General features: G+C 33.6%; 1 protein-coding gene across 1 annotated transcript in view; it reads right to left on the bottom strand.

Annotated features, from left to right (window-relative positions):
• Positions 1–4055: 4055 nt before the first annotated feature.
• The window catches only part of LOC145329921 (uncharacterized), a 39716-nt gene continuing 17438 nt past the window's right edge, over positions 4056–26333 (bottom strand). Inside the window, exon 4 of the mRNA XM_080174390.1 lies at positions 4056–6250. Coding sequence (XP_080030516.1) covers positions 4196–6250 — 2055 coding nt within the window. The 3' untranslated portion in view covers positions 4056–4195. The remainder of the gene's footprint in view (positions 6251–26333) is intronic.

Here is a 26333-nt window from a genome sequence, read left to right as displayed (position 1 = left end):
GTGGTCAGTGTAAGAGAAGATTGGTAAGAGTTAATAATGCAACAAAACTTTTTTTTAAAGAGTAATGCTTGAGATGCGAAAATAGAGAAGTCCAAGCTATTTATTCTTAGAGGGTAAAAGGAGAGGTGTCAAAGGTTTAGGGTGAAGGAAATCTAATGTATTTTATTTTTATTTTTATTTGGTTAAAATGAGGGGGTTTAAAGTTGGACTATGTGCAAGAACTAAATTTTAAAAGCGTAGCTTTTCTATAATTAGGGTCGGTCCGTCCGTCCGTATAGGATAGCTTTTTTCGTTAATTTAGACATGTTAGAATTGTCCTATCGATTTTAAACTTTGCATGGTGATTCCTTTAGTAGTTAGGTACGATTTAGAAAGCATAGCAACTCTATAATCATTACCAGAATGTCCGTACGTCCATTTTAAACATGTCGATTTTTTTACTTTTTTTAACAACAAATTTTCATGTGACCTAATCATCCGATTGATCTGATTTTTGGTATATTAATTCGTGGGACAACAAAGTATATTGTTATAATCGAAGCAACTCTATAATCAAGTCCTAAAAATGTAAGTATGTTCATAAACATTATCCTGTATCCAGCAGTTTTTCAACAATTTTGTTTCGACTCTTATACATTTATATTTTGATTATTCAGTTCTGACACTATACAAATGTTAATGTCCGTTTGTCCTACCGTTTCAGTGCTTCGCTTTTATGGATGTTGTCATCATTGTTTGTTGTAAAATGTAAAATAACAAACTTCATGTAGATTTTATATATTAAAGAATTGTGAAGTAACTACGTACTATATCATCACTGCTAGAACCTAAAACATACTGAAATCAGATGAGTACAGGACAAGTAACTATGTACTTTATCATCACTGCTAGAACCTAAAACATACTGAAATCAGATGAGTACAGGACAAGTAACTACGTACTATATCATCACTGCTAGAACCTAAAACATACTGAAATCAGATGAGTACAGGACAAGTAACTATGTACTTTATCATCACTGCTAGAACCTAAAACATACTGAAATCAGATGAGTACAGGACAAGTAACTACGTACTATATCATCACTGCTAGAACCTAAAACATACTGAAATCAGATGAGTACAGGACAAGTAACTATGTACTTTATCATCACTGCTAGAACCTAAAACATACTGAAATCAGATGAGCTCAGGACAATATATTTATTCAAAGCTACAAATAATTTCATCAAAAACAATTTTATCAAATTTATTTCAGTTTATGTTAATAATGACCTCTTTTATCTATTGCAATGTCGTTGACATAAACAATAGTCAACGATGAACTATTATTCATTTATAAGTCAGCTAAAGCCACTTTTACTTAATGCTATATAGCAATAAAAAGCATTTAAGATAATGATTCGACAAAATTCTATTTTGTGTAGTAAGGGAGTCTCAATATTATGTCATCTATTGCCACTTTTACTTAATATAATTGCCATTATACAAGTTATAAAGGGTCTTTTAAATTGCATGTCAAATAAAGTGACAGGGTAATACTTTCATTTGGCCAATTCATTACTTTATAAAATTAAGACTTAAAGACAAAGTTATGAAATGAAAGGTTGGTTATTTTGACGGTAAGACACTAAAGTCCAACTGTTTACAATTATATTTTGAAAATTTGCTAATATTTCCAATAAAAAATGAGCTAATTTGATGAAACATATCATAAGTGAGAAAAGAAATGGAGAAACTAGTTATTTAAATATGACAGGGAGAAGGGATAGCATAATTGATGATAAATTCTTCCTCACGTCACAACTAATAATGGATACCTTAAATAAATTATTAATATATTATCATTATAAATTATTATATAATTATTAGTTATTTGTTAAAAACCTGCTAACCAGTAACCAAGATTAAAAGAGGTCTCGGTATGGTTTTAGATCATTTTTATCTTACATTAAAATCTGTGTATGGTTTAAAGCAATTTATCTGATCCCTCTGAGATGGGTTTTAAAAAGATGAATGCCGCGTTTTTTCGACATTTTTTAGACATTGATTGATTGAACGAAGACGATAGGATTTCAACAGAGTATACAACTTAAGAATTCAAAATTTTAAAATTATTATATTAGCCATTTGTAAAATGTCTTTTAAATTTTTTTAATTTAGAGTAACAATTGAGAGAAATTTTACCCATTTTGTTCTTACCCAAGCCCTCCCTGAAACAAGATAAGATATCAAATGTTTTAATGTTTTAAATCGCATGCCTCATACTGTTTAACTATATGTAACAGTTTTTTAATTACTAGTGGCTGCACAACTATCATCTAGGGATCTGTAGGGGAAGGGGGAGGCAGAAAAGTAGCTTAAAACCATCCAATGGCCTAAATTTAATGATAAAGTAGTCGAAGACGATCTCAGGGCCTACTTAATCTTACTTAATCTACAGCTTTAAAAATGTACATATATATATATGCGATAAGTAGGATTGGATTATTGACTTTTCTCAAGTATCATATGTTTCCATATATGTGTCAAATGCACACAAGGATGACAACATCCACGATAGTGAAGCTTGATCATCATACTGCAGGACAAACGTGTAGAGTACCAGAACAAAATAAGCAGAATTTATACATCTAAACAAAATTGTGTGTAGATTTGAAGCAAAATTGCTATAATACAGAATATATACTGTTTAACAAGATACATATTTACATTTTTCAGACTTGATTACAAAGATTATCCGTTTATTACAGTTTACTTTGTTGTCCAAGGAATCATTACTTCAAAAACCAGTTGAATAGGTGATTATATCAAAAGATTTGTCAATAAAGTTCTAAATCTGCATGTTTTAAATGGAGCTATCATGGTAATGTTTATAGAGTTGCAACGCTTTCCAAGCCATGCTTAACTATTACAGGAATCATCATTCCAAGTTTGGAATTGAAAGGAAAATTCAATCAAAGATAAGAGCTAATTGTTACGGACGGACCTACAGACCGACCCAAATAGTAGAAAAGCTTCGCTTGATAAAAAATAAAACAGGAGACTCAGACATAATTGCAAATGAGGTAGTAAAGCGAAACATGGATTTGCAAATGTATAATTAAATCAAACATATGTTCAGTGGTCATAAAAAAATTAAGAACAAGAAAAAAAGAAGTACATTATAATAGAATTGCAGACGAGTAAATCTCATTTCTACTACAGGGTTACGGACTTACGTTCATTAGCAAACAAAGTGAATTATAGAGTAGCTTCGCTACTAAAAAAAATGTTAATGATTAGAAATAAAAAAATATCTTTTATTGATTTGAGGTTTAAGAACACATTTAATGCTAAATATTTATTTCAACATCAAAAACATAATGCATGTCACAAAATTATGTAAAAAGTGTAAATATAAAATATGTGTATAAGATAAAAAAAACCTAAACTAATCTATTTTTAGCTATTTTATACTTGGTAACAAATGCCCTTTATAGTATTTTATTTCCTCGTATTCATTCGAATCCGGTGGATAGGAACCGGTTCTCATCCATACGAAAAAACTATGTCTAGCATCGTATTATATCCAGTTTTCTACGAATATAGAAATGTACAATCAAAAGATTAAAACCAGATTTTTTAGCCTGTGCCTCCGGCACCTCGGGGCTAAAAAAACTAGTTTTAATCTTATAATTGTACATTCTATATCCGCGGAAAGCCGTTTATCATACGATACGAGAAATAACTATTCCAGTATGGCTTCGAAACCAATTAATATCCAGAGGATTAGAACCAGTTTTTAACCACACTGAAAAATCATGTATACCATCTTATTCACGAATATTAAAATAAAAATCATTATATTAAAACCAGTTTATCTCATAATTTTCATTTCAATATCCATGGAAAGCTGTCTATAATATGATCCGATAAATAACTATTAATTAATAAATCATAATGCCATGAATTAAAGAAAATAAAAAAAGAAAACTACAGTGGTTATTTTTATGAAAAGTGTCAAATATAAATAAAAAATGTGTATAAAGAATATGGCAGTTTTTTTTGTTAAAATTGGAATTTATTGTTTTGGATTGACAATACTAGAATTTAGTTAAAGCTTATAATTGTACTTAATTTTAATTAAAGATTGTTTATAATATACATTTTAACAAAAATATGAAAAATAAACAATTATGGCGGAACAGAATAATTTATCCTCTCTTGAGCCACTGTTCAACAGTCCAGACTAAGTTGCCTGACCTACCCTGTCTCTCCTCCTTAGCACTCTGTTTCTTCTTCTTGTCAAGTCCTGTTGGCTTTTTACCACCAGATTTCTTCAACAGGACATCATCAGGATCATCTCCATTATGTCCATTTCTAGATCCAACGCCTCCAATACCTCCTGTATTTCCACCTCGTCCATTTCCACCTCCATTTCCACTAGGCCCGTCCCAGGCGGGATTATGATCAGGCCCATCAGAGCCAACACCTCCTACACCTCCAACATCTCCTACACCACCAACACCTCCAACTGGTCCAGTTCTTCCACCCCTTCCATTTCCATTACCACCTCCATTTCTGCCTCCAAATCCATTACCGCCCCCATTTCCATTAGGTCCATCCCAGGCTGGGTTGTGGTCAGGTCCATCTGGACCTACACCTCCAACTCCTCCTACTCCTCCAACTGGTCCAGTTCTTCCACCCCTTCCTTTTCCATTACCACCCCCATTTCCACCTCCAAATCCATTACCGCCTCCATTTCCATTAGGTCCATCCCAGGCTGGGTTGTGGTCTGTTCCATCTGAACCTACACCTCCAACTCCTCCCACTCCCCCAACTGGTCCAGTTCTTCCACCCCTTCCATTTCCATTACCACCTCCATGTCTGCCTCCAAATCCATTACCACCTCCATTTCCATTAGGTCCATCCCAGGCTGGGTTGTGGTCAGGTCCATCTGAACCTACGCCTCCAACTCCACCAATTCCTCCAACAGGTCCAGATTTGCCATTCCTTCCACCCCTTCCATTTCCATCTCCACCTCCATTACCACCTCCATTTCCACTAGGTCCATCCCATTCAGGATTATGATCAGGTCCGGCCCATCCTGTTCCTCCAACTCCACCAACACCACCTACAGGGCCAGATTTACCATTTCTTCCACCTCTACCATTTCCATTTCCACCTCCATTACCACCTCTATTTCCACTAGGTCCATCCCAAGCAGGGTTGTGATCAGGTCCAGCCCAGCCAGTACCACCTGTACCTCCTACTCCACCAACACCTCCAACTGGACCATTCCTTCCACCTCTGCCGTTTCCATTACCACCTCCATTTCCACCACCGCCCCCTCCAGAAGGTCCATCCCAAGCTGGATTATGATCAGGTCCAGCCCATCCGGTACCTCCAACTCCACCAACACCACCTACAGGACCAGACTTGCCATTTCTGCCGCCTCTTCCATTTCCATTTCCACCTCCATTGCCACCTCCGTTGCCACTTGGTCCATCCCATGCAGGATTATGATCAGGTCCAGCCCAGCCAGTGCCTCCAACACCTCCAACTCCTCCAGTTCTACCGCCTCTACCATTTCCATTTCCACCACCGTTGCCATTACCTCCACCGTTTCCACTAGGTCCATCCCAAGCAGGATTGTGATCTGGTCCCGCCCATCCGCTGCCACCATTACCTCCACTACCACCTCTAGGTCCATCCCATGCAGGGTTGTGGTCAGGTCCAGCCCATCCAACGCCACCAACACCTCCAACGCCGCCAATTCCACCTACAGGACCCTCTTTACCACGACCGTCTCCATCGCCATTTCCATTGCCACCTCCATTACCACCACGACTTCCAGACTTCTGGGACTCAACCAATAGCTTTCCCTGTCTCTGAAATCCACTTGGTGTTGGTCTTCCACCCTGTCTGCGTCCAGTTCTGCCATTGGCAGGGGGCAGGTACAAGCCATTTGGTGGAGGGGGAGCTGCTGCCTCTGTTGGTTCATAGGCAGGCAGGGGAGCAGCAGTTGTTACGGGGGGTAATCCATACTCTTGCAGGGGAGGCTCTGGGGCTCTTGTAGGTGGTGGGGGTGGAGGGGGTGCAGGCTCCTCGTAGGCAGGTAGTTCCTCAGCATAGCTGGGAAGATCATCTGCAGCCTCTTCTTCAACCTCTCCAGAACAACGTTTCTCAGCCTCAATAGTTTCCAGAGGAAGATCACTTCCATTGCTCTCTCCGTTGCAGTCTCGGAAGTATTGGGCCTCCCAGGAGCTCTGAAATATGAAAAATTCATAAATACAAACGCGATGAAGAAAAAATAATCAATTATCGTTTTTTAATCAGAATTAAAAAGTATTCTTCATTAATAATCACGCAACCTTTTAAGACCTTTTTAGTGAATGAGGTATTTTATGAAGAACCTATTTGCTGCTGACTTTTCAGCCTTTTAATTTAAAAATTAAAACTGATAAAAAATATTCTATGGCAGCCTTTAACAGTTAGGGAGTTGAATCCATTTTTATAGAAGCAGAAATATAATCTATGATTATGGTTTGGACCCTCTAAAACTGTAATCTACCTTTTCACTTTCCCCTCTCTTGGTGAAGATATCTTCAACGCCGATACGATTTTTGAAATGTAAGATTCTACTTTCCCTTCTCTTGGTGAAGATATCTTCAACGCCGATACGATTTTTGAAATGTAAGATTCCACTTTCCCCTCTCTTGGTAAAGATATCTTCAACCCCGATACGATTTTTGAAATGTAAGATTCTACTTTCCCTTCTCTTGGTGAAGATATCTTCAACGCCGATACGATTTTTGAAATGTAAGATTCCACTTTCCCCTCTCTTGGTAAAGATATCTTCAACGCCGATACGATTTTTGAAATTTAAGATTCCACTTTTGCCTCTCTTGGTAAAGATATCTTCACCAAGAGAGGGGAAAGTGGAAGGGTAGATTACAGTTTTAGAGGGTCCAAACCATAATCATAGATTATATTTCTGCTTCTATAAAAATGGATTCAACTCCCTAACTGTTTAATTATCAAAGTAAAGCAAATAAAATAATAAAACCGTAAGTTTTGTTTGGTAAAAATATATTAAATAGTTTTACTTCAATTGACCTTTCTTTCAAATCATTTTGATTGAAAATTGCAAAACAAAACAAAATGTAATGGGATCCTAACTGTTAAAAAGCGTAGATACAAGGAAAAGATTCCCCCAATTAGCATAATCAAAATTATGCCTTTAAGTTTTATATATGAAATGATGGGGGGGTTATAATTTATTTCTATAACCCCCTAATACTTTTATCAAGTCTTGGTTAATACTAGCAGTGTCCAAGTAATTTTGATCTACAAAAGGGATAATTTTGTTTATTATAACAAATAATGGTATATATAAATTTATGTTCCATTGTCTTATCCCTTAAGATCACTGGATTATCATTGATGACATGATAATTATGTTGTCAGGGGTCATTTAAGGTTGAAAATAAGATCAATTAACCCTTTTAAAACTTGAAATATAATTTGTACCCGTTAATTGGTATAATTGTTTTAAATTGTTTGTATAAATGGTCAGTTGAACTTTGGCGTTGTAACTTTATCGACAACGTTACTTGACAGATATTTTAGGGATAAGACATTGGGTACCATAATTATAATAAACAAATTTATCACTTTAGTAAATAGAATTAAAATTGGTGAAAAAGTAAAAAATCTTAGACACTTCTAGTTTGTGTTACCCAATCAAAAAGTCCCCAAAATTTAACAAATAAGAGAATGTGTCTATTAATTTGGACATGATCCATTTCTTGTTATCTGAATATAAAAAATAATTGAAAGTCTAAAATTGTATGCTTCATTTCTTTGGAAAATATGTAATTTTCTTTATAAAATCACTTTCTGCAAGAAACAGATGAATATTTTCTTGTTTGGTTCAATTATTTGCCAGATTAATCCGCAATATCCTTTATTTTAACAGTTAATTACCCTCATAACCCCCAACCTTCCTTTTTAAGTTCCACTTTTTGTAATTATGTTAATGTAACTGAAATTTAGGAATAATATTCTACTCATTCTAAACTAAGCTGGATCTTTAAATCATTAGGTGGTGCGCTGAATCGGGGCGATCCAGTTCGACGCACCTAGATATTACTAGATTTCAATCTTTAAATCAATATGGAATGGGCGAATCAGCGCGCCCAGTGGCGAGGTACTGGCGCGGCAATAGCACTCAACGAGTGCCATTGCCGCACCAAACCGGGGTGAACTGGATCGCCCCGATTTAGCGCACCACTTAACGATTTAAAGATCCAGCTCTAGAATAAAATATTAAGGGGGCCTAACCAACTCCATTCCCCCCAACATAACCCAAAAAATATTTTCATATATTTTTTCAGGGAGGAAGAGGGTGATGTTATCCAATATCATTGGTAACACCATATTGAATATCAACCCCCCCCCCCTCTCGCACCACTAATGAAATAAAGGATACTTTTGATTAAACTATCAAAAATGCAATAAACAAATAGATTAAACAAGAAAGAATACATCCATAACTGCCTTTTCAAAACACATACTTTGAAAGATAAAAAAGAAAGTTTTTTTACAAAAGTAAAGGGATGTCTGTCTATATTTAGAGCATATTCTGTATTTGGGAGGACTGGGTAAGATCTATATCCTATTATTAAGCTCTGAAGTTTAAGATTTCGAAAACTACATTAAGTTCTCCCTTTAAGGGAAGCTTTATATAGGTCCCGGTATCGTTTCATTAATTTTTTTATTCAAGCCTTGGAATGGTTTTATGCTAGATGTTCATAGCTTAAAGACCAATGTGATATTGTTCATGCTGCTCTACTTAAAACATTTTGTCCTTGTTTAAATTTTTAAGCATCATTAAACAATTGATGCCTAACAGAAAAGGAAATGGTTATTTTGTTTTACTTTTTTGCATATTTCTGGAAATTATTATGCCGATTTGTTTTGGCTTTCTCCTTAATTGCACTTTAAAAAGCGAACTTTAGGGTAGGACCGTCCGCGTACATGACGAATAACATTGATCCTTAATTTAGAATTTTGCTTTTTGACAAACAAAATTGACATGACATAAGTATGCACTTAACTGGAATTTTAGAATAAAAGATATTTATATTGCACAATGTTACAAGCGAGGAATCTTTAATATTAGTTTTCTGGAATGTAAGTACGTCCATATTAAGCAACTTTTCTACTTGTTTAAACTTCTAAATAATAACCTTCTTTTAATTGTTTGATTTGTTATGTTCGACTTTTGCTGATGTTGTCATCCTTATTTTTCTACTTGTAAAAAAATTTATAAAACACATGCAAAAGAATTTAAGTAAACTTTTGCAAGGATAAGATTAGATTATTAAAAAACTGAAAAAAGTTTAAGTAAAATAGTTTTTCTTCACATCATCATTATCCCTTGTTAAAGTTATAAAATTATTGCAATTTTCTTCCGATTCATTTATTGTTAATTACATTACTATAATTTTTGAATTTTAAATTTTGGTTATTAAGCTCAGTGATAAAAAAAGATAGAAGTAAGAAGGATATCACTCATAGTAGAAAAATTTTGAAGCCTTTACCAAAAAATATATATGTCTTTTTTAGCATAACCGAGAGACCGACGGACAAACGTGAATTGTATACTGGGGTGAATTTTCTCCTAAAAAATTGGCTCGTTACTCGCTGGTGAGGCAAAATTATTTTTGTGAAAAATCCTCCATAATCGCATAATTTTTTGTAGATTTTTAATGTGATTTTGGAGGATTTTTCACAAAATTAATTTTGCCTCATTAGCGAGTAGCTGAGTTTAGTTGTTTTTAAAAGCGAAGCTTTTCTATAATTAGGGTCGGACCGTACGTCCGTCCGAGATAGATAGCTTTTATTCGTTAGTTTAAGCATGTTAGAATTGTCCTATCGATTTTAAACTTTGCATTATGATTCCTGTAGTAGTTAGGTACGATTTAGAAAGCGTAGCAACTCTATAATCATTACCAGAATGTCCGTACGTCCATTTTAAACATGTTGATTTTTCTACTTTTTTAACAACAAATTTTTATGTGATATAATTATCCGTTTGATCTGATTTTTGGTATATTGATTCCTGGGACAACAAAGAACAATTTTTTAAGCGAAGCAACTCTATAATAAGTCCTAAAAATGTAAGTATGTCCATAAACATTATCCTGTATCAAACAGTTTTGCAAAAAATTTACTTACACTTTTGCTTCGACTCTTATACTTTTATATTCTGATTATTCAGTTCAGACACAACACAAGTGTTAATATCCGTTTGTCCTACCGTTTCAGTGCTTCGCTTTTATGGATGTTGTCATCCTTGTTTAATAAACCACCCATGGATGTTTTTTTTTAAATGGGATCTTCACAAAAATATCAGTCTATTTTGTGTAACCGCTATACAGACGGTCGGACGATCATTGTAAATCATAGAATAGCTTCGCAGCTAAAACAAGAAGTTAGGAAATGCAAAAAGTTATATGTATAATGTAATTCAAAAACTAATTACAAGAAAATTAAGTTATACAATTAGTAAATTCAAAGTTTTTGTTTCTTTTTCTAGTCCCTAAAGGCTGTATATAAAGATTTAATATGACAAGGACAATCATATCCATAAAAGCGCCGCAACATTAAACATACAATTTTTTAAGGAAAAAAAAGAGCAGTAATCTGTATTGTGAAAATTATTTGAATGATTTTTTTTATCTTTAAATAGCAATAAAACAAATTGTAAATAATGATGGTCGTGTAAATGTTTGTATACCAGACTGAGCAGCCGGTTTTCCGTTTGTCTTTCTACTAGAAGGCAGTGACTGACAAATCATAGTTTTAAGAAGCTTCGCTACTAAGATCAAAACAAAAAAAATTGGTAAATTAATATAAGTTACATAAAAAGATGTAACAAAATACATTTAAAGCATAAAAATTGTTATTTTACGGTAATGAAATAAGCTATAGTCATTAGCAGCAAAGCTACTCTACTACTACAATTATCAGTCTGCATACCACGTTTATGTGTTTTATACTTTATACTATTATAATGAAGAAAATAAAATAATTTTTTTGTGGGGGGGGGGGGGGGGGCAGTGCTTGGTCAGATCATAGAATTCATCCCTTCTCCCTCCCCTGTTTTGAAATAAATGAAAAAATAAGGGAAGTGGGGGTATTTTTTATGTATTTGCTTTTTACTTTAGTTCAGGATAGGTTATTTTATACTAGGTACAGGGTAACCCGCAGGTTTAGGGTTTCCCGCAGAGTCAGACACAACGTGAAAACTAATACTCCCCTTTATCTATTTTCAATTAAATTCAAAAGTAAGAGGAAGAGGGCTTATGTGCTCGCTAGGCATTTTTAGGGTAAGTACCACTTATTGTTAAAAGGCTTGACAACAAATGGCCTAACTCGTCCTTGCTATACAAGTATTTGGGTCAAAGGTTACAGATGATTATGGTTGATCTTTGGTGTGCCAATAATTCCGCATGAAATCATATACGCAAGTATTTCACAATAGCAATTATATGATAGATAGTGTTAATTTATGCGAAGAGGGGCACTATTTGCCAATATAAAGAAATATAGTTCTGGTTATGTGATAATGTCATATTTAAACGGAATCTAAGACTCACCAAAGATAGTTCTGTGTTTAGACCCTTTTATATTTTACCAGTGTTTATATGCACCGATAAAAAGAAAAATAATTATTTAGCTATTGCAGCTCCTCTAAAATGAGTTTATTTCAGTTTGTCTGTCTGTCCTCCAAACACTGTATGTAGAATCTACGCAGCGAGATATAAGGTGTGCAAGTATTAAAGAGGGAAATTTTAAGAACAGGTAAATGTATCAAATTGATTTCAATTAGGGTTTGTATTATCTTTCCATAAGTGAAAATGTTTCTGTAATGTTCTAAGAATATAAATTGATCAATATTACCCTTAATAATTAACAGGATCTGTGTCTGTCTGTCTGTATGTAACGCAAGGTCTCGGCAACCGCTGAAACGATATGGTTCTTCTGTACTGTGGAGCTTCTCAAAGGTCCTGTGGTGTTTAAATTATTTTGGGAAAGGGTACAACCACACTCCCAAGAGAAATTGCCCATAGAAAACATTGATCCCCTCCCCCCCCCCCAAATAAAAAATAATAAATATTAGACTTTTGACAATTACTCAGATAGAGGGCATTAAAGAAGCTAAATTTTCTCTTATTGGGTAAAAAGTTTAAACTTAAATATTAATCTTAAAAAATAATTGTTTCTTGGGTCTTATTATCATTAATTATTTGCGAAAAAGACTAAACACCACCTTGTAGAACACACCCTAAACTAAATAGTAATTAATTACAACACATCCATTTTGAGAATTTAATTAGATGATGAGCCATATTTATATCAGAACAAGAATAATAAAAACCTAATTTAAGAACACATTAGACTGTAAATTACACTGGTACTCAAAATATTATAACCACCAATTTTGGTACTTTTATTGAGTTTGATTGGTTGGTTTCAAACTAGTATTGTCAAAACTTTTCAGTAAATAATTTTAATCTACAGTAGGGATAATTTTGTTTATCATTTTAAGTACGTATATCAACTTATTGTCTGTTATCTTATACCGATACCTAGAATAAGTTTTTGAAATCTGCGCAAAGTATTGAAGTAAATATGCCGTTAAATATTTTTTTTAAAAAGAGGTTTGATTCTTTAATTCATTATAAGAATTTTCCAATAATTGCCTTGAACTTGATCGTCTATGGAATCACAATTTTAAAAATCAATCAACAATGGAAGGACTGTCCATAATTGCAAAAAGCTACTCTTTTTTACAAGGATAACACCATCTTGAATAATCAAGAAAAAATTTAAAAGAAAAGGAACTATTTCATATATAAAGAGTAGCCACGCTGCTGAAGATGAACACATTTAAACAAGGATGACAACATCCATAAAGACGAAGCACTGAAACGGTAGGACAAACTTGTATAGTGTCAGAACTGAATAATCAGAATATAATTGTATAAGAGTCGAAGCAAAATTTTAAGTAAATTTGTTGAAAAACTGCTTGATACAGAATAATTTTATGGACATACTTACAGGACTTGATTATAAAGTTGTTTCATTTATAATATTGTACTTTGTTGTCCCAGGAATCAGTATACCAAAAATCAGATCAATCGGATGATTAGAACACATAAAAATTTGTTGCTAAAACAGTAAAAAACATGTTTAAATTGGACGTACGGACATTCTGGTAATGATTATAGAGTTGCTACGCTTTTTAAACCTTACTACTACAGGAATCACCATGCAAAGTTTGAAATCGATAGGACAATTCTAACATGCCTAAAATACGAAAAAAGCTATCCATTACGGACGGACGTACGGACTGACCGACCCTAATTATAGAAAAGCTTCGCTTTTAAAAAATGAAATAATTGATTTTCAATGGATTACCGCCCAGGATATTTTAATGGATGTACACAAAAAAATGTTCAAGTCATAATATTTATCAAATTAATTCAATAAATCTTTATTATTATAATGACTTTGTCAATTTTTTTATATATGCATAGAATCTCTATAAGTATCTGCTTCCCTTACTATCTGACTGACTTGCTTACTCCACACTAAAGAAAAGTTGTATTCTGCTATTAGAGTGCCCTTAGAGTCAAAGCTATTAATGTTCAACCCGTTTTTGCATTGTTCAAATACCCCAGAAGGGAGAGGAAAATGATAAAAAAAATAATATCTCTCGCCTTTTCAATATAATATATTTTATTCATTATTATGATCTGTACATTTATTGATGCTCTTGTTCTTGTAATTCTAAATGTGTATGTGTGTTGTGTGTGTGTGTGTGTGTGTGTGTGTTTGTGTAGGAGGAGGATTTTGTGTATATTTGTTACAGTTAAAACTATTTCTCAATTTGGAAACCAATTTTTAACTAGGACAATCATGTCCATAAGTGGAGCATTTCATATCTAGTTGAAAAATACAGTAACTGTTTAAGGTAATAGCTAACAAGTGGCGGATAAACACTGATAACCCCCCCTCCATCTTTAAAAACAAAAAATAAAACATACCAACGGGGGGGGGGTTGTTTTTTTTATGATAAGCTCCTTTCGGTGCTCCAACATTGCGGGGCAAACCAGTAGCCAATATAACTTAACCTTACCTGACCTAAATATGTATCGTATCGTATTACAGACAAATTTTCAATAATGATAAGATAAAAACATGAAATTAACCAACTGGACCAACAAAACTAGAATTATTCTTTTATTTCACTATCCCCGGAAAATATATTTAAAAAATAATTTTAATTTTTAATCTTGATAAGATTTCAAGTACAGTGGCGTGCACAGGCTTTTTTAATTTCAATTTTCAATTTAAGATGGACAGTAAACATGGTCATCCAGGCGCATTTATATGTTATAGAGTAGCTTGAGTAATAATAAATAACACCAAGAGAGATATGGGAGGTAGGGTCCAAAAATAACAATATGTTTAAATTCATTTGACCAAAACTAATGCTGAAAAGAACAGCTATTTGTATATACATACACAACACATATATATTATACTTCTATAAGAGACAATGATTCTTAAAAACAGAAATGATGTATAAAAATATCGCTAGGGCGGGAATCTTCTTTGAATCGAGTGATCATCTAGAGAAGCCAGAGCATTATCCGATTGTATCGGGATGCAATACTCTAACACCGAAGCAAAAGGGGTTCAGTAACATCCAACAGACAACCAACCCTTAAATTGTACGCCCTTTGTTTGGAAGTCCTACGTGTGCACCCGTTTATGGGCTAAGACACTCCCCCCTACTCTTACTTTTAGTGTCACGTGACCGACATAACAGCAGAAGGTAAAATTTTTAACATCTCTTGCATGACACGTTGTGAACATTACTCAACATCCAAGAAACAAGCTGTTTTAGAGATCATACATAACAGATAGAAAGACAAATAATCATCCTGTTATACCAATGATAAGTTGCATAGTTCTGTTTTTTTTTATAATTTTATCTTGAGCTTTCAAATTTTTTTCTGAAATAAATTCTGTGCATACATATGAATACTATAAAAATCTATTATTTTAGCCCGTTGTTTAGAGCCCCATTATTCATTTGAAAATTCATTTTGAAAATGCATGAATTTAAGAAATCTGTGGTAAAATACCATATTCGATTAGTGGAACTCTGTTTCAACCCCCTCCCCTCTCGAGTAGGGTCCTTTTTTTGTTTGTGGATTTTTTCTCAAATCGCATTTACCACAAACGAACTTTTTGGGAAAAAAAAGGAATTTTTATGGTTATTTTAGTTATGCTAGGTTGAAGACCATTGCAAAAATTGGGCTCCTTTTAGTAAGATATTAGAAATATTATTTTTTTTCTTTAAAAACTGAGATAAGGAGGAATAGGGGAGGTCATTTGTGGTCCAAAACTAAGTTTTAATGAATATTTATTTTTTAGTTTTATAAAAAAAAATATAATATTTACTCAAAATATGAACTCCTTACCGGCTTCTTATTCCTTCTACCTTGGGGAGGGGGGGGGGGGATTGTCAACGACAACAGATAAAGGAATTCTCCCAAATCTGCATTACAAAGAACAACAGCCTACTGGGGGCTAAATAATTTGAAATTGAATTTTCTGAGAACCTGGCTGACTTATGACATCCTAGAATTTGTTTTCATTTGAATATCATCCTTATAAGTATTCTATTCACTTATTGAAATTTAAGTCTTAAAATGTATTCATAATAGCTTAAAATATTGCCGATATGCCGTCATGATTTATTTGCTAAAATCCAGCTGCGCGTTAGCCACGCCGAAGTCTAAAACTTAAACACTTTGATCATTTGATGCTTTGAAAATTATTTTAAAAAGAGGGATTTCAATATTTTTGTCAGGTTTAGACTTCCAGGTGATTTTTAAAATAGTGAAAGTTTGATTCCACGTATGCGTTTAGGCGGCTGACGACGGCTGCCGAGCCCTGCTAATATCGGCTATATGGCAATTAAAGTAGTCAAAGTAGACATATTTTCGATAATCAATTAATAAAATGACATCATTAATATCATCTAAATATATAGCTTTAAATAAAAGTGGTCAGGACTGACATATTTACTAAGTACTAGACTATAAAAGTTGGAAAGATTTTTAATCAATATAATAGATTTGAAATCTGCATAAAATTTTAAGGATTTTTTATAAAATTAGTTTTTTACATAATTCTTTATTTAAAGGCGCAAATACAAATTAAGTTAAATAATTTTGAGATCTGTGATTGGTGGATTGAAAACTATCTGCGCTATGATTGGAGAAGCTTAAGTGACGTACATCATTCAACCAATTAGAGCGTATGTAGTTTCCAATCCAGCTATCCTATTGGTCAAAATTTATTAACTTAAATCGTATTTGCGCCTTTAAATAAAGAATTATATAAAAAACGAATTTTATAAAAAAAATCCTTAAAATTTTATGCAGATTTCAAATCTATTATATTGATTAAAAATCTTTCCAACTTTTATAGTCTACTAAGTACATCTTGTGCAAAAAAAATTCAGTAATTTATTGTAATGAGAGGGCTAGAAGACCCAGCCCTCTAATAAAAGGCAATATAACCCTTCAGCAAATTACAATTTAGAAACCAGGGATCTAAAGGGATAAGACATTGGACAATGATTAATTTACAACCCCAATGATGATATAAAAATTATCCCTTTTAAAATTTTGACACTGCTGGTATAAGCCAACCAATCCTGATCTGTTAAAAGTACTCCAAGTACATACAGCGAATAAAAGAACGTGTTTATAAAACTTTAGGTGCCATATAATTAACAATGTTCCCTCTATTCCTGATACAAAGAAACAAACATTGCATAAATTATTTATACACAAAAAGGTAATCAGTATACTGTATTCTGTTTGAAGAATAAAGGCAAGGGGCCGAATACTGTAGAACTCGGAGGCTAGCCTAGGATAGTTTAGAGGATTTGGCTAGATGCAATCTCAACTTAGCTATCAATTTATAGCTGAAATGTTTTGTTATGATTCCCTATATCAATGGAGGGGGGGGGGGGCCCCCCTCCGGTTTTTTATATCTCATTTTCTGTGTGTGAAAGATAAAGAGCCCAAACTGCGTGACTTTTTAAGTATAGGTATGACACATTACTGAGAGTTGGAATTTTTTGAATATCTCCATCCTGGCGGGCACAGGATGCCAGCAAACCTGGCAGGGTCATCCAGGTAAAGAGCAAAAATATTTTTTTGACTAAAACAAAGGTTGTTAAATAAAAGGGTGAAAGAAGCGAAAACTGACTTAGACTTATAAAAGGTCGGAAATTCAGTATCAAACAGGGGACTTGCAAAAAAAAATTTAGCCCTCTAGCTCTATTAGGAACTGAGATAACAGGGGTGCGTTGAAACCCCCCCCCCCCCACCCGACCGATTTAGGTGCGGCAAGGGGCCCGACTGTAAAGGGTTAAATTATCATTACCTCTCTTTATATATTTATTAAATCATATCTAACCCTTTACCCCTGTATGCATATGTATATGTATGTTTGTATGCTGACTTTACAAAGCTAGGATTAAGTTTGAATAAGGTCAACCGTACTATTCACCTTTTTGGTCCTTATACCTACACCCAAGATATTTTACTCATGAGTTATAAAATTAGGGTTCATCATGTAGTTAAACTATTTTACGGGCATTTTGTCAAGCCTGACTACTTGCTATTGGCTTATTATAGGCTTTGTTTTGTAAGTTCTGATAATAAGCTAACTTAAAATGTAATTTTCGTTTTAAAAAAATCAATACTTTATAGCAATAGTGCCAAATGAGCACAAAATCCTCCCTTGATTTTTTCAATAAAGTGAAAATAAGGTGGACATTTTTTTCTTTATCATGTTTTCAAAATAACCTAATTAACCTCGCCTAACTAAACTCACTTATTAAATTTTTTAAAACTTACTTTCTGTGCTTGACTAGTACAAAATGATGCCAATAGAGGTAAACCGCCTTTTATCCTATTATTAGAACAAAACTGATGAATTTTTAAACTAATTTTAGGTAGGATTTACGATTCAATAACTTAACCGGTAAGTCTCGATGGAACTAGCATATCATGTCCAAATAAACGTTAAGAGCTACGGATACGGACTTACAGACAGACAGACGGAAGGAAAAGCTTCGCTACTAATAAAGTTTTGATGAAAACGCTTAGGATTAAAATCCACCTTTAAGTATCCAGTACTTGCATTTAATTGACAGTCTGGCGGATGATTGGGGTACAGTTACAAATTATATGGTAGCGTAACTTCTCTACATATAATCTGTTTGTATTGCATTTCATTTAGAAAGAGGGTACTTTGGACTATAAGTCGTACTGGTTCCCATAGTATGGAAACTTTTATTAAATCTTGATTGGACGGACCTATCTAAAATATAGAAAAGCTTTGCTTTTAAAAATTTGAGAAATTTATTATTCTTTTCATGTCTCACCAAGTAACGGTTATTCTATTGACAGCAGGGATCATGAGGGATAAGACAGTGGATGATAAATTGACATTCAACCCAAATGATTATGTACCCCTTCAGTTGACTAAAATAATCGGTTAGAAAACTTGGACACTGCTCGTTTACACCAACCACTTGTGATTGCCCAAATTTTTAAGCCAAAGAATGAATTTTTATCAAACTTTGGGTACTATTACAATTTAAAGTCAAATATTCCTTCCCTTACGTCCCTGAAGAAATATTAAGATGGAGCAGATAGTAAAATTTTTCATGTTAATATGATTTTAACAACACTATAAATTGTCAGTAATGCAGATACTCTATAAGTAGATCAGTATGCCTTAAAGTAGTTTATATAGGTTGTATGTAGTAAGTTCAACCATAAAGTTCTTTATATGCAACTAGCAACTAATAGCCTAAACACATCCCAAGACTTAAATTTTAAAATAAGATAGTATAAAACCATCCTGGGACCTAAATGATGCTTCCTAAAATGGAAAACTCAAAATTGAGTGAATATTTCTATTTATTGGTCGCTTTTAATTTCTTGGTATTCAAATTACTAGTATTGTAATTTTGTAAACTTTCATTGCTGCGATACCTTATACTTGGTTGTTATTGTTTTTAAATTTTATTATTGGACACTTAGAGAATTTTAAACAAGGGTAGGACAATGGACGTATAATTAGACCTCCCACCCCCTAAAGTTACAACTTATTGGTGAAAAAAGTTGAAGAAAAATTGTTTCTCATTTAATATTTTAAGCCAACTAATGATAGAACGTGCATATTAATTTTTTTTCTCTCAATTTTCCACCATTTTTAAATCTTTATAAGAAATAATAATCAATTTATAGACCATTGTCTTATTTCTTCAAATCCTTGGATAACGTCTTATATGACATAAGTCTTGTTACAAATACATATGTCGATCAAAAGATAGACTGACTAATATTAGGGGCAATTTATAATTCGCTGCGCTTCCAATAAGCCTCTATTTACATGGCTATAATGCATAAATGTATAATATGATGTAAAACATAATTGATGGTTGTTTTATTACAGCCATTATTTTAAACAAAAGACTTCCCTTTCAGCAGAACAATTTTCATATCATCAAAATCTTATTGATAGGCATTACAAAAGATTTACTTTTCAGTTAATATGGTTATAAAGTATCTCTACAATTATCCAGCGATTCCCCTGAAAGTGCATAGTAGAGCACAGACCCCCCCCCCCCCCCCCCATTATATTACGACTAAAGCATTATAAAAGAGCAAAGGCATAGCTAGTTGTGCAGTTGTCAAAGGAATCTTTACACAAATTAAGCATACTAATTTTAAACATGGATAAGAATAGTTATTTCTCGCATTGATTATAAACGGCTTTCCGCGGATATAGAAAGTACAATTATAAGATTAAAACTAGTTTTTTTAGCCCTGAGGTGTCGTAGGCACGGGCTAAAAAAAGCTGGTTTTAATCTTATGATTGTACATTTCTATATTCGTAGAAAACTGGATATAATACGATGCGAGACATAGTTTTTTCGTATGGATGAGAACCGGTTCCTATCCACCGGATTCGAATGAATACGAGAAAAAATATTATATATTCTAGAGCATTACAGACTGTGTAAATCCTCACATAAAAGAGACAAACACATTTTACCTAAATATATCTATAATACAAAGTAGCTTGATGTCTGTCCGTCTGTCCGTCTGTCCATCTGTCCGTCTGTCTGTCCCTTAAGATCTCGGTAACCACTGAACCGATTGGATTCTACTCTTCAGGGTATATACCTAATGGTCTTGTGGTGGTTTTAGGCTATTTTTTTGGGGGGTGGGACACCCCCAACCCCCCCAAAAAACAAAAAAATCCCCCCCTATTTTTTTTTTTTTTTTTTTTTTTTTTTTTTTGCAGAAGATTTCCTAGGTCCTTTATTTTTTTTTTGCAGAAGATTTCCTAGGTCCTTTATTTTTTTGGCAGAAGATTTCCTTGGTCCTTTTACGAATTTCACCTCAATTTTTTTGATCACCTCTTGGGGCAAAGCCCCTAGAGGCTAGGGGCGAAGCCGCTAGTGTATGTATAATATAATTAAAATCTTTTCATCAAAATTCAGCTTTATATTCCTGATAACAGTTACTGTACACATTTTTTCCTAGACGGACAAAGAATGTAAGTTACAAAGTATTTGCTACCAAATATATAATTATGCACAGTTTATCTTAACAGTAGCAGCTACGACCCTAGAGGCCTCAAGGGGCACTCTAGGGCCAACAACATCCATTTTCAATTTACTCGTGAATTATATAAATCCATGCACCCCTACATCCCTGATATAATTTCCAGACATGTGTGTGTGTGTGTGTGTGTGTGAGTGGGTGGGTGTGTGTAGGTGTGTGTTAGTGTAAAAAGTAAGAAATAACAAAATCGAACAAGTCTGCATATGGCCGTAGATGCGCAGATAAGTATATATATCAATTAATAGAAATAATATTATGAATACAATATATATCCTATTTTTCAAAAGTAACAGGATGTATAACTGTCTATCTGTATATCCATTAGGATCTCAAAAAAATGGCTCTATTTTAATGGAAATTTTCTTTTGGTCCAGGAGATTCAAAATTTTTCATGATGAATTCTAATCTAAGAATTTGTCTATGCCTTGATCTTTATACTATGATGAAAATACAACCCAACAAAAAGTTTGATAATTTGACATATAATTGGAAAAAAGTACCCTTCATGAATATTCATAGAAAAACAAGGATGACAAAATCCATAAAAGCGAAGCTCTGAAATGGAAGAACAAACGAACATTAACACATGTAGATTGTCAGAACTGAATTAGCAGAATATAAATGTATCAGTACAAACAATAATGTAAGTAAATTTGTTGCAAAACTGCAGAAATAGATGAAAATGTTTAAGGACATACTTACATTTTTGGACTTGTTTATAGAGATGCTTCGCTTATAACATTGTACCTTGTTGTAATAGGAATCAGTTTTCAAAAAATCAAAGGAATCGGATAATTTTAACATACAAAAATTTGTTGTAAACAAAGTTAAAAATCAACATGTTTCAAATGGACGTACGGACATTCTGGTATTGATTATACAGTTGCTACGCTTTCTAAATTGTACCCAACTACTTCAGGAATCATCATGCAAAGTTTGGAATCGATAGGACAATTCTAACATGTTTAAGTTAACGGAAAGAGCTAACTCTCTGTAACGGACGGACGTACGGACGGACCCACCCTAATTATAGAAAAGCTTCGCTTTTAATATGAGACGTATTTATTTAGACACTAACTTACAAAAACAAAATTGTTTTTTATGTCAAAAGTGGGTAAGCATCCATTAAAGGTTAAAAGGTTTGGACACAACTAGTTTGAGATCAAAATTCAACAAAAATACCCAAAATTTAACAAAAGTACCCAAAGTTTTGAGTCCCGTTACTCCCCAGTGAGTAACAGTGATCTTAATGGAACATAAAATGATTTACATGCTGATTATGATAAACAAAAGTATCAATAATGCAGATTTTGATGGACGAAAAGTCACACTGCTCGTCTGAACGGACTAATCAAGATTACCTCGTCAATTACCTCATACGGGCGGATATGCTGTCCATGACATTCACACGCTATGGTCCAACAACCCAGGATAACCAAGGAGAGCCAAATGTCTCCTTTTCTGTCCAAACACCCGGGGTATTAGGTTCAGTAACACCTATCAGACAATCAAACCTTTGATTGTACGACCTTTGTCTGAGAAGTCCTAACTGTGCATGGTAGTGAGTAGCGTCTGTTTTTGGCCAAGGCATTCCCCCTACTCTAACTATTTACGTCGTGCACCTGACATAGTAGCAGTAGGAACCATTTTAAATGTCTTTAGTGTTAAGCCGAGATTCGAACCTATCACCTCCCCAACGACGAGCGAGTGTGCTACGAGTTGAGCCACGGTCGCGGGTTACCAATCAAGATCAATAATTACCTATTTTTTAGGACAAAAATATGTATCAAGTTTATAAAATTTGAGACCATAGGTGGATTCTTAAAAAAAGTTTTCCCCACTAATCGCTTAGTGGGGCAAAATTGTTTTTGTGATAAATCAACCAAAATCACATAAAAAAATCTACAAAAAAAAATAAACAAAATCATATAAGGGTTTTGAACTTAAGATTTTATTTAATTTTTATAGATTTTTTCATGTGATTTTGGAGGATTTTTCACGAAAACAATTTTGCCCCACTAAGCGATTAGTGGGGCAATTTTTTTTTAAGAATCCACCTCAGTATTCTTTACAAGCCAATGCCCCCTCCCTCTCTTAAAATTCCTCATATCAATAAGCAGCCGAACAGACAGACAGACATACACATATTTAAATACTTTTCATCATGATGTCAACAATCCTATCTTTTAAGATAGAGATTTATATCTGAGATGAGTTGCCTTATAAAAGTGTGGGTTAGATTTAGCAAAGATTAACGGTGGTTTCTCATCAAAGTGAAATAAATTGGAAGGTGGAAAAGTTAGATTTTTCCATTATGCCTAACCCTTGCGGAGCCTATAAAACAAAACCTAACAAATAACACCGGAATAAAAACTATCCCACAATCTTATTTTCAATATACTTCAAAATAATGAGGGGTGGTTATTGTTCGACTAGGACTTGAAGGAATCCACCAAAATGTTCAGATTTGATAAGCCATCAAACGAATATGTCTTACCTTGTGATTTATATACAATGTCTGTCTTTAAGAATATCTATTTATCTTTATGATATGGTTTTAACTCAGAAGGGATGGGATAATAGACTGTAAATTATAAACAGACACTCTCCCTTAAAAGACTTTGGATACTCTTATTTTAACTTGATTGGCTAAAGACTTTTTTATCAATAATCCTAATCTACCAAGGATGACAACATCCATAAAAGCAAAGCACTAAAACGGTAGGACAAACGGACATTAACACTTGTATAGTGTCTGAACTGAATAATAAAAGTATTAGAGTCGAAGCAAAATTGTAAGTAAATTTGTTGAAAAACTGCTTGATACAGGATAATGTTTATGGACATACTTACATTTTAAGGACTTGATTATAGAGTTGTTTCGCTTATGATATTGTTCTTTGTTGTCCCAGGAATCAGTATACCAAAATTCAGATCAAAAGGATAATTAGATCACATAAAAAATTGTTGTTAAAAAAGTAGAAAAATCAACATGTTTCAAATAGACGTACGGACATTCTGGTAATGATTTTAAAGTTGCTACGCTTTGTAAATCGTACCTGACTACTAAAGGAATCATCATGCAAAGTTTAAAATCTATAGGACAATTCTAACATGCCTAAATTAACGACTAAAAGCTATCTATCTCGGGCGGACGTACGGACGGACCGACCCTAATTATAGAAAAGGTTCGCTTTTAATAATCATAAAATCAAACAGCTCGACTATTTCTAGATGATTTTAACCCATACACGTTTGTTTGTGTGTGTGTGTGTGTGTGTGTGTGTGTGTGCATGTGTGTTTGTGTGTGTGTGTATGTGTGTGTGTGTGTGTGTGTGTGTGTGCACCGTTATGTTATATCATCATACGTTTACACTTTTAAATTTATACACATTACACAACATTAGAGATAAATTTATTCCTCGTGGGCATTGTCTTTTTTTGAGTGGATGGTGAGAGGGGGGGGGATATTTAGTTTCCCCAAGAAAAAAAAATTAGGGCGATAACTAATGTGATAGGGTATAACTAGCCTAAAATTATATTTTTAAGTAGGCTGTAACAATGGAGCGCGAAGCGCCAATAGATCTTTCGAGGGAAATAAACGAAAACCACAATATATAAATACTAGCGGATTTGCCCCTAGCTTCTACTTTGCCCCAAGAGGTAATTAAAGAAAAAAAATTACCTCTGGAGATGCCCCGACAAATTTTAAATAATTTTTTTTTAAAATAATTGAGGGGGGATTTTTTTCATTTTTTGGGGGGTTGGGGTGTCCCACCCCCCAAGAAAATAGTCTAAAACCACCACAGGACCAGTAGGTATATTCCCTGAAGAGTAGAATCCGATCGGTTCAGTGGTTACCGAGATCTTAAGGGACGGACAGACAGACGGACAGAAAGACGGACGGACAGACATCATTCTACTTTGTATTATAGATATTTATGTAGAATAATATCTTTGAATGTATCTCTCTGTTCCTAGGCAATTTTGTAGATGTGTTGGACATTTTTACCATTCACATTTATTTGCATCACGCCTTCCTTTTTCAGCACACCTTGTTAAGTTTGCAATCAAAGTTTGTGTGTGTGTGTGAGTGTGTGTGTGTGTGTGTGTGTGTGTGGGTGGGTGTATGTGTTAAGGTTCGTTTGGTGGGAAGAAGCGATCCTACTCTATAATGAGTTCAACATTTGATGTTTTCAATCTAATTTTGCCTTATTACAAGATTTCTCTTAGAGCGCCTACTCAAGTGCAGAATATGAGGGGAGGGGGTCCTTATTTTCAAATAAATTGAAAACAAGAAATAAGAAGTTTAAGTTTTTCCTATGTTTATTTATTACTTTAGGTCAGGTTACGTTGTGTTATATTCGGTACTAACTAGTATCCCAAATATAGATCCTTCAAGAGTTAGGTATAGCAAGAACAAAATACTGACTCCTTATTTTTTTATTTTAAATTTAAAACAAACCTTTGTACAGTAAAGAACCATGACAAAGAAGGTTGACAAGGATTAGATGTGATTTAATCGAAATATATTCCTACAAATTGAGCTGTGTGTTTTTCCTTGGGTAGTCTCTTTTCAACATCGTTGCCGTGTATTATTCCATTAAATTTAATTTAAATCTAAGGATGGGGTTTTTTAATGCTCAAGAGGAGAAACACCGAAGAATCTATATAGTGATAAGCATTCTAAATTTATGTATGTCTTCTATAGCACACACAAAAATGTAATTTACATTTGCAGTTTTTTTGGCTAAGAACTTTTTTTTGAATTACCACTGTTATAACTGTACTTTAATATAATTTTTTGGGGAATTCACAAATATAAAAGGTTATCCATTCAAGGACTATTAAAGTTTACCTATTAATTGTGTGATTCATTTGGACGTGAGTTGAGAAAAGGACAATTATGCTCATAAGAAGCGCAACAATAAATACTTGATGAGAAATAAGCATAACTAACCAAGCTATACATAAAGTAGCTACGCTCCTTAAACACAGATTTTTAGTTATTTTGAAGATGGCTGAAATTTCATAAATATGTAAGATTAACCTACCATAGGCCAACACAACTTTTTGTATTTAGTTTGACTTATTTTTTTCTTTAATTAATTTATATTTACATCCCATGGTAGGTTTTAAGCTATTTTAGGGGACTTTAGGTCAACTGTCCAATTTAAAGTGCCAATATATCTACTTTATATAAATTTGTGCTACAAGTTTTTTTTTCTATTCGTGTGATAATTACATTTTATAGTTGTGATATGATGTATGAAATTTTACACATGTTTGAACTTGCATTAGTAGAGGCGAGGCTACACTTCAAATATTATGTGTTGGTCTGTATGTCTCCTTTTTTTTAATTGTCTTTCCCCTCCCTTATCCTTTATTCCTTTTAAATTAATTAAAAATTAATTAATCTCCCGTCCTTTTATCTTATCTAATCGTAATTTACACTAAAACAAAAAAAAATTAGTAATTTTATTAGGAGAAAGCATAATTTTAAACAATAAAAGGATTTTTAATTCCATCACAAGTGTTT

Source organism: Acartia tonsa, chromosome 10 (genome assembly GCF_053477335.1).
Source record: "Acartia tonsa isolate MP-2025a chromosome 10, ASM5347733v1, whole genome shotgun sequence".
Classification (NCBI taxonomy): Eukaryota; Metazoa; Arthropoda; class Copepoda; order Calanoida; family Acartiidae; genus Acartia; species Acartia tonsa.
This window is presented reverse-complemented; position numbering and strand designations above follow the sequence as displayed.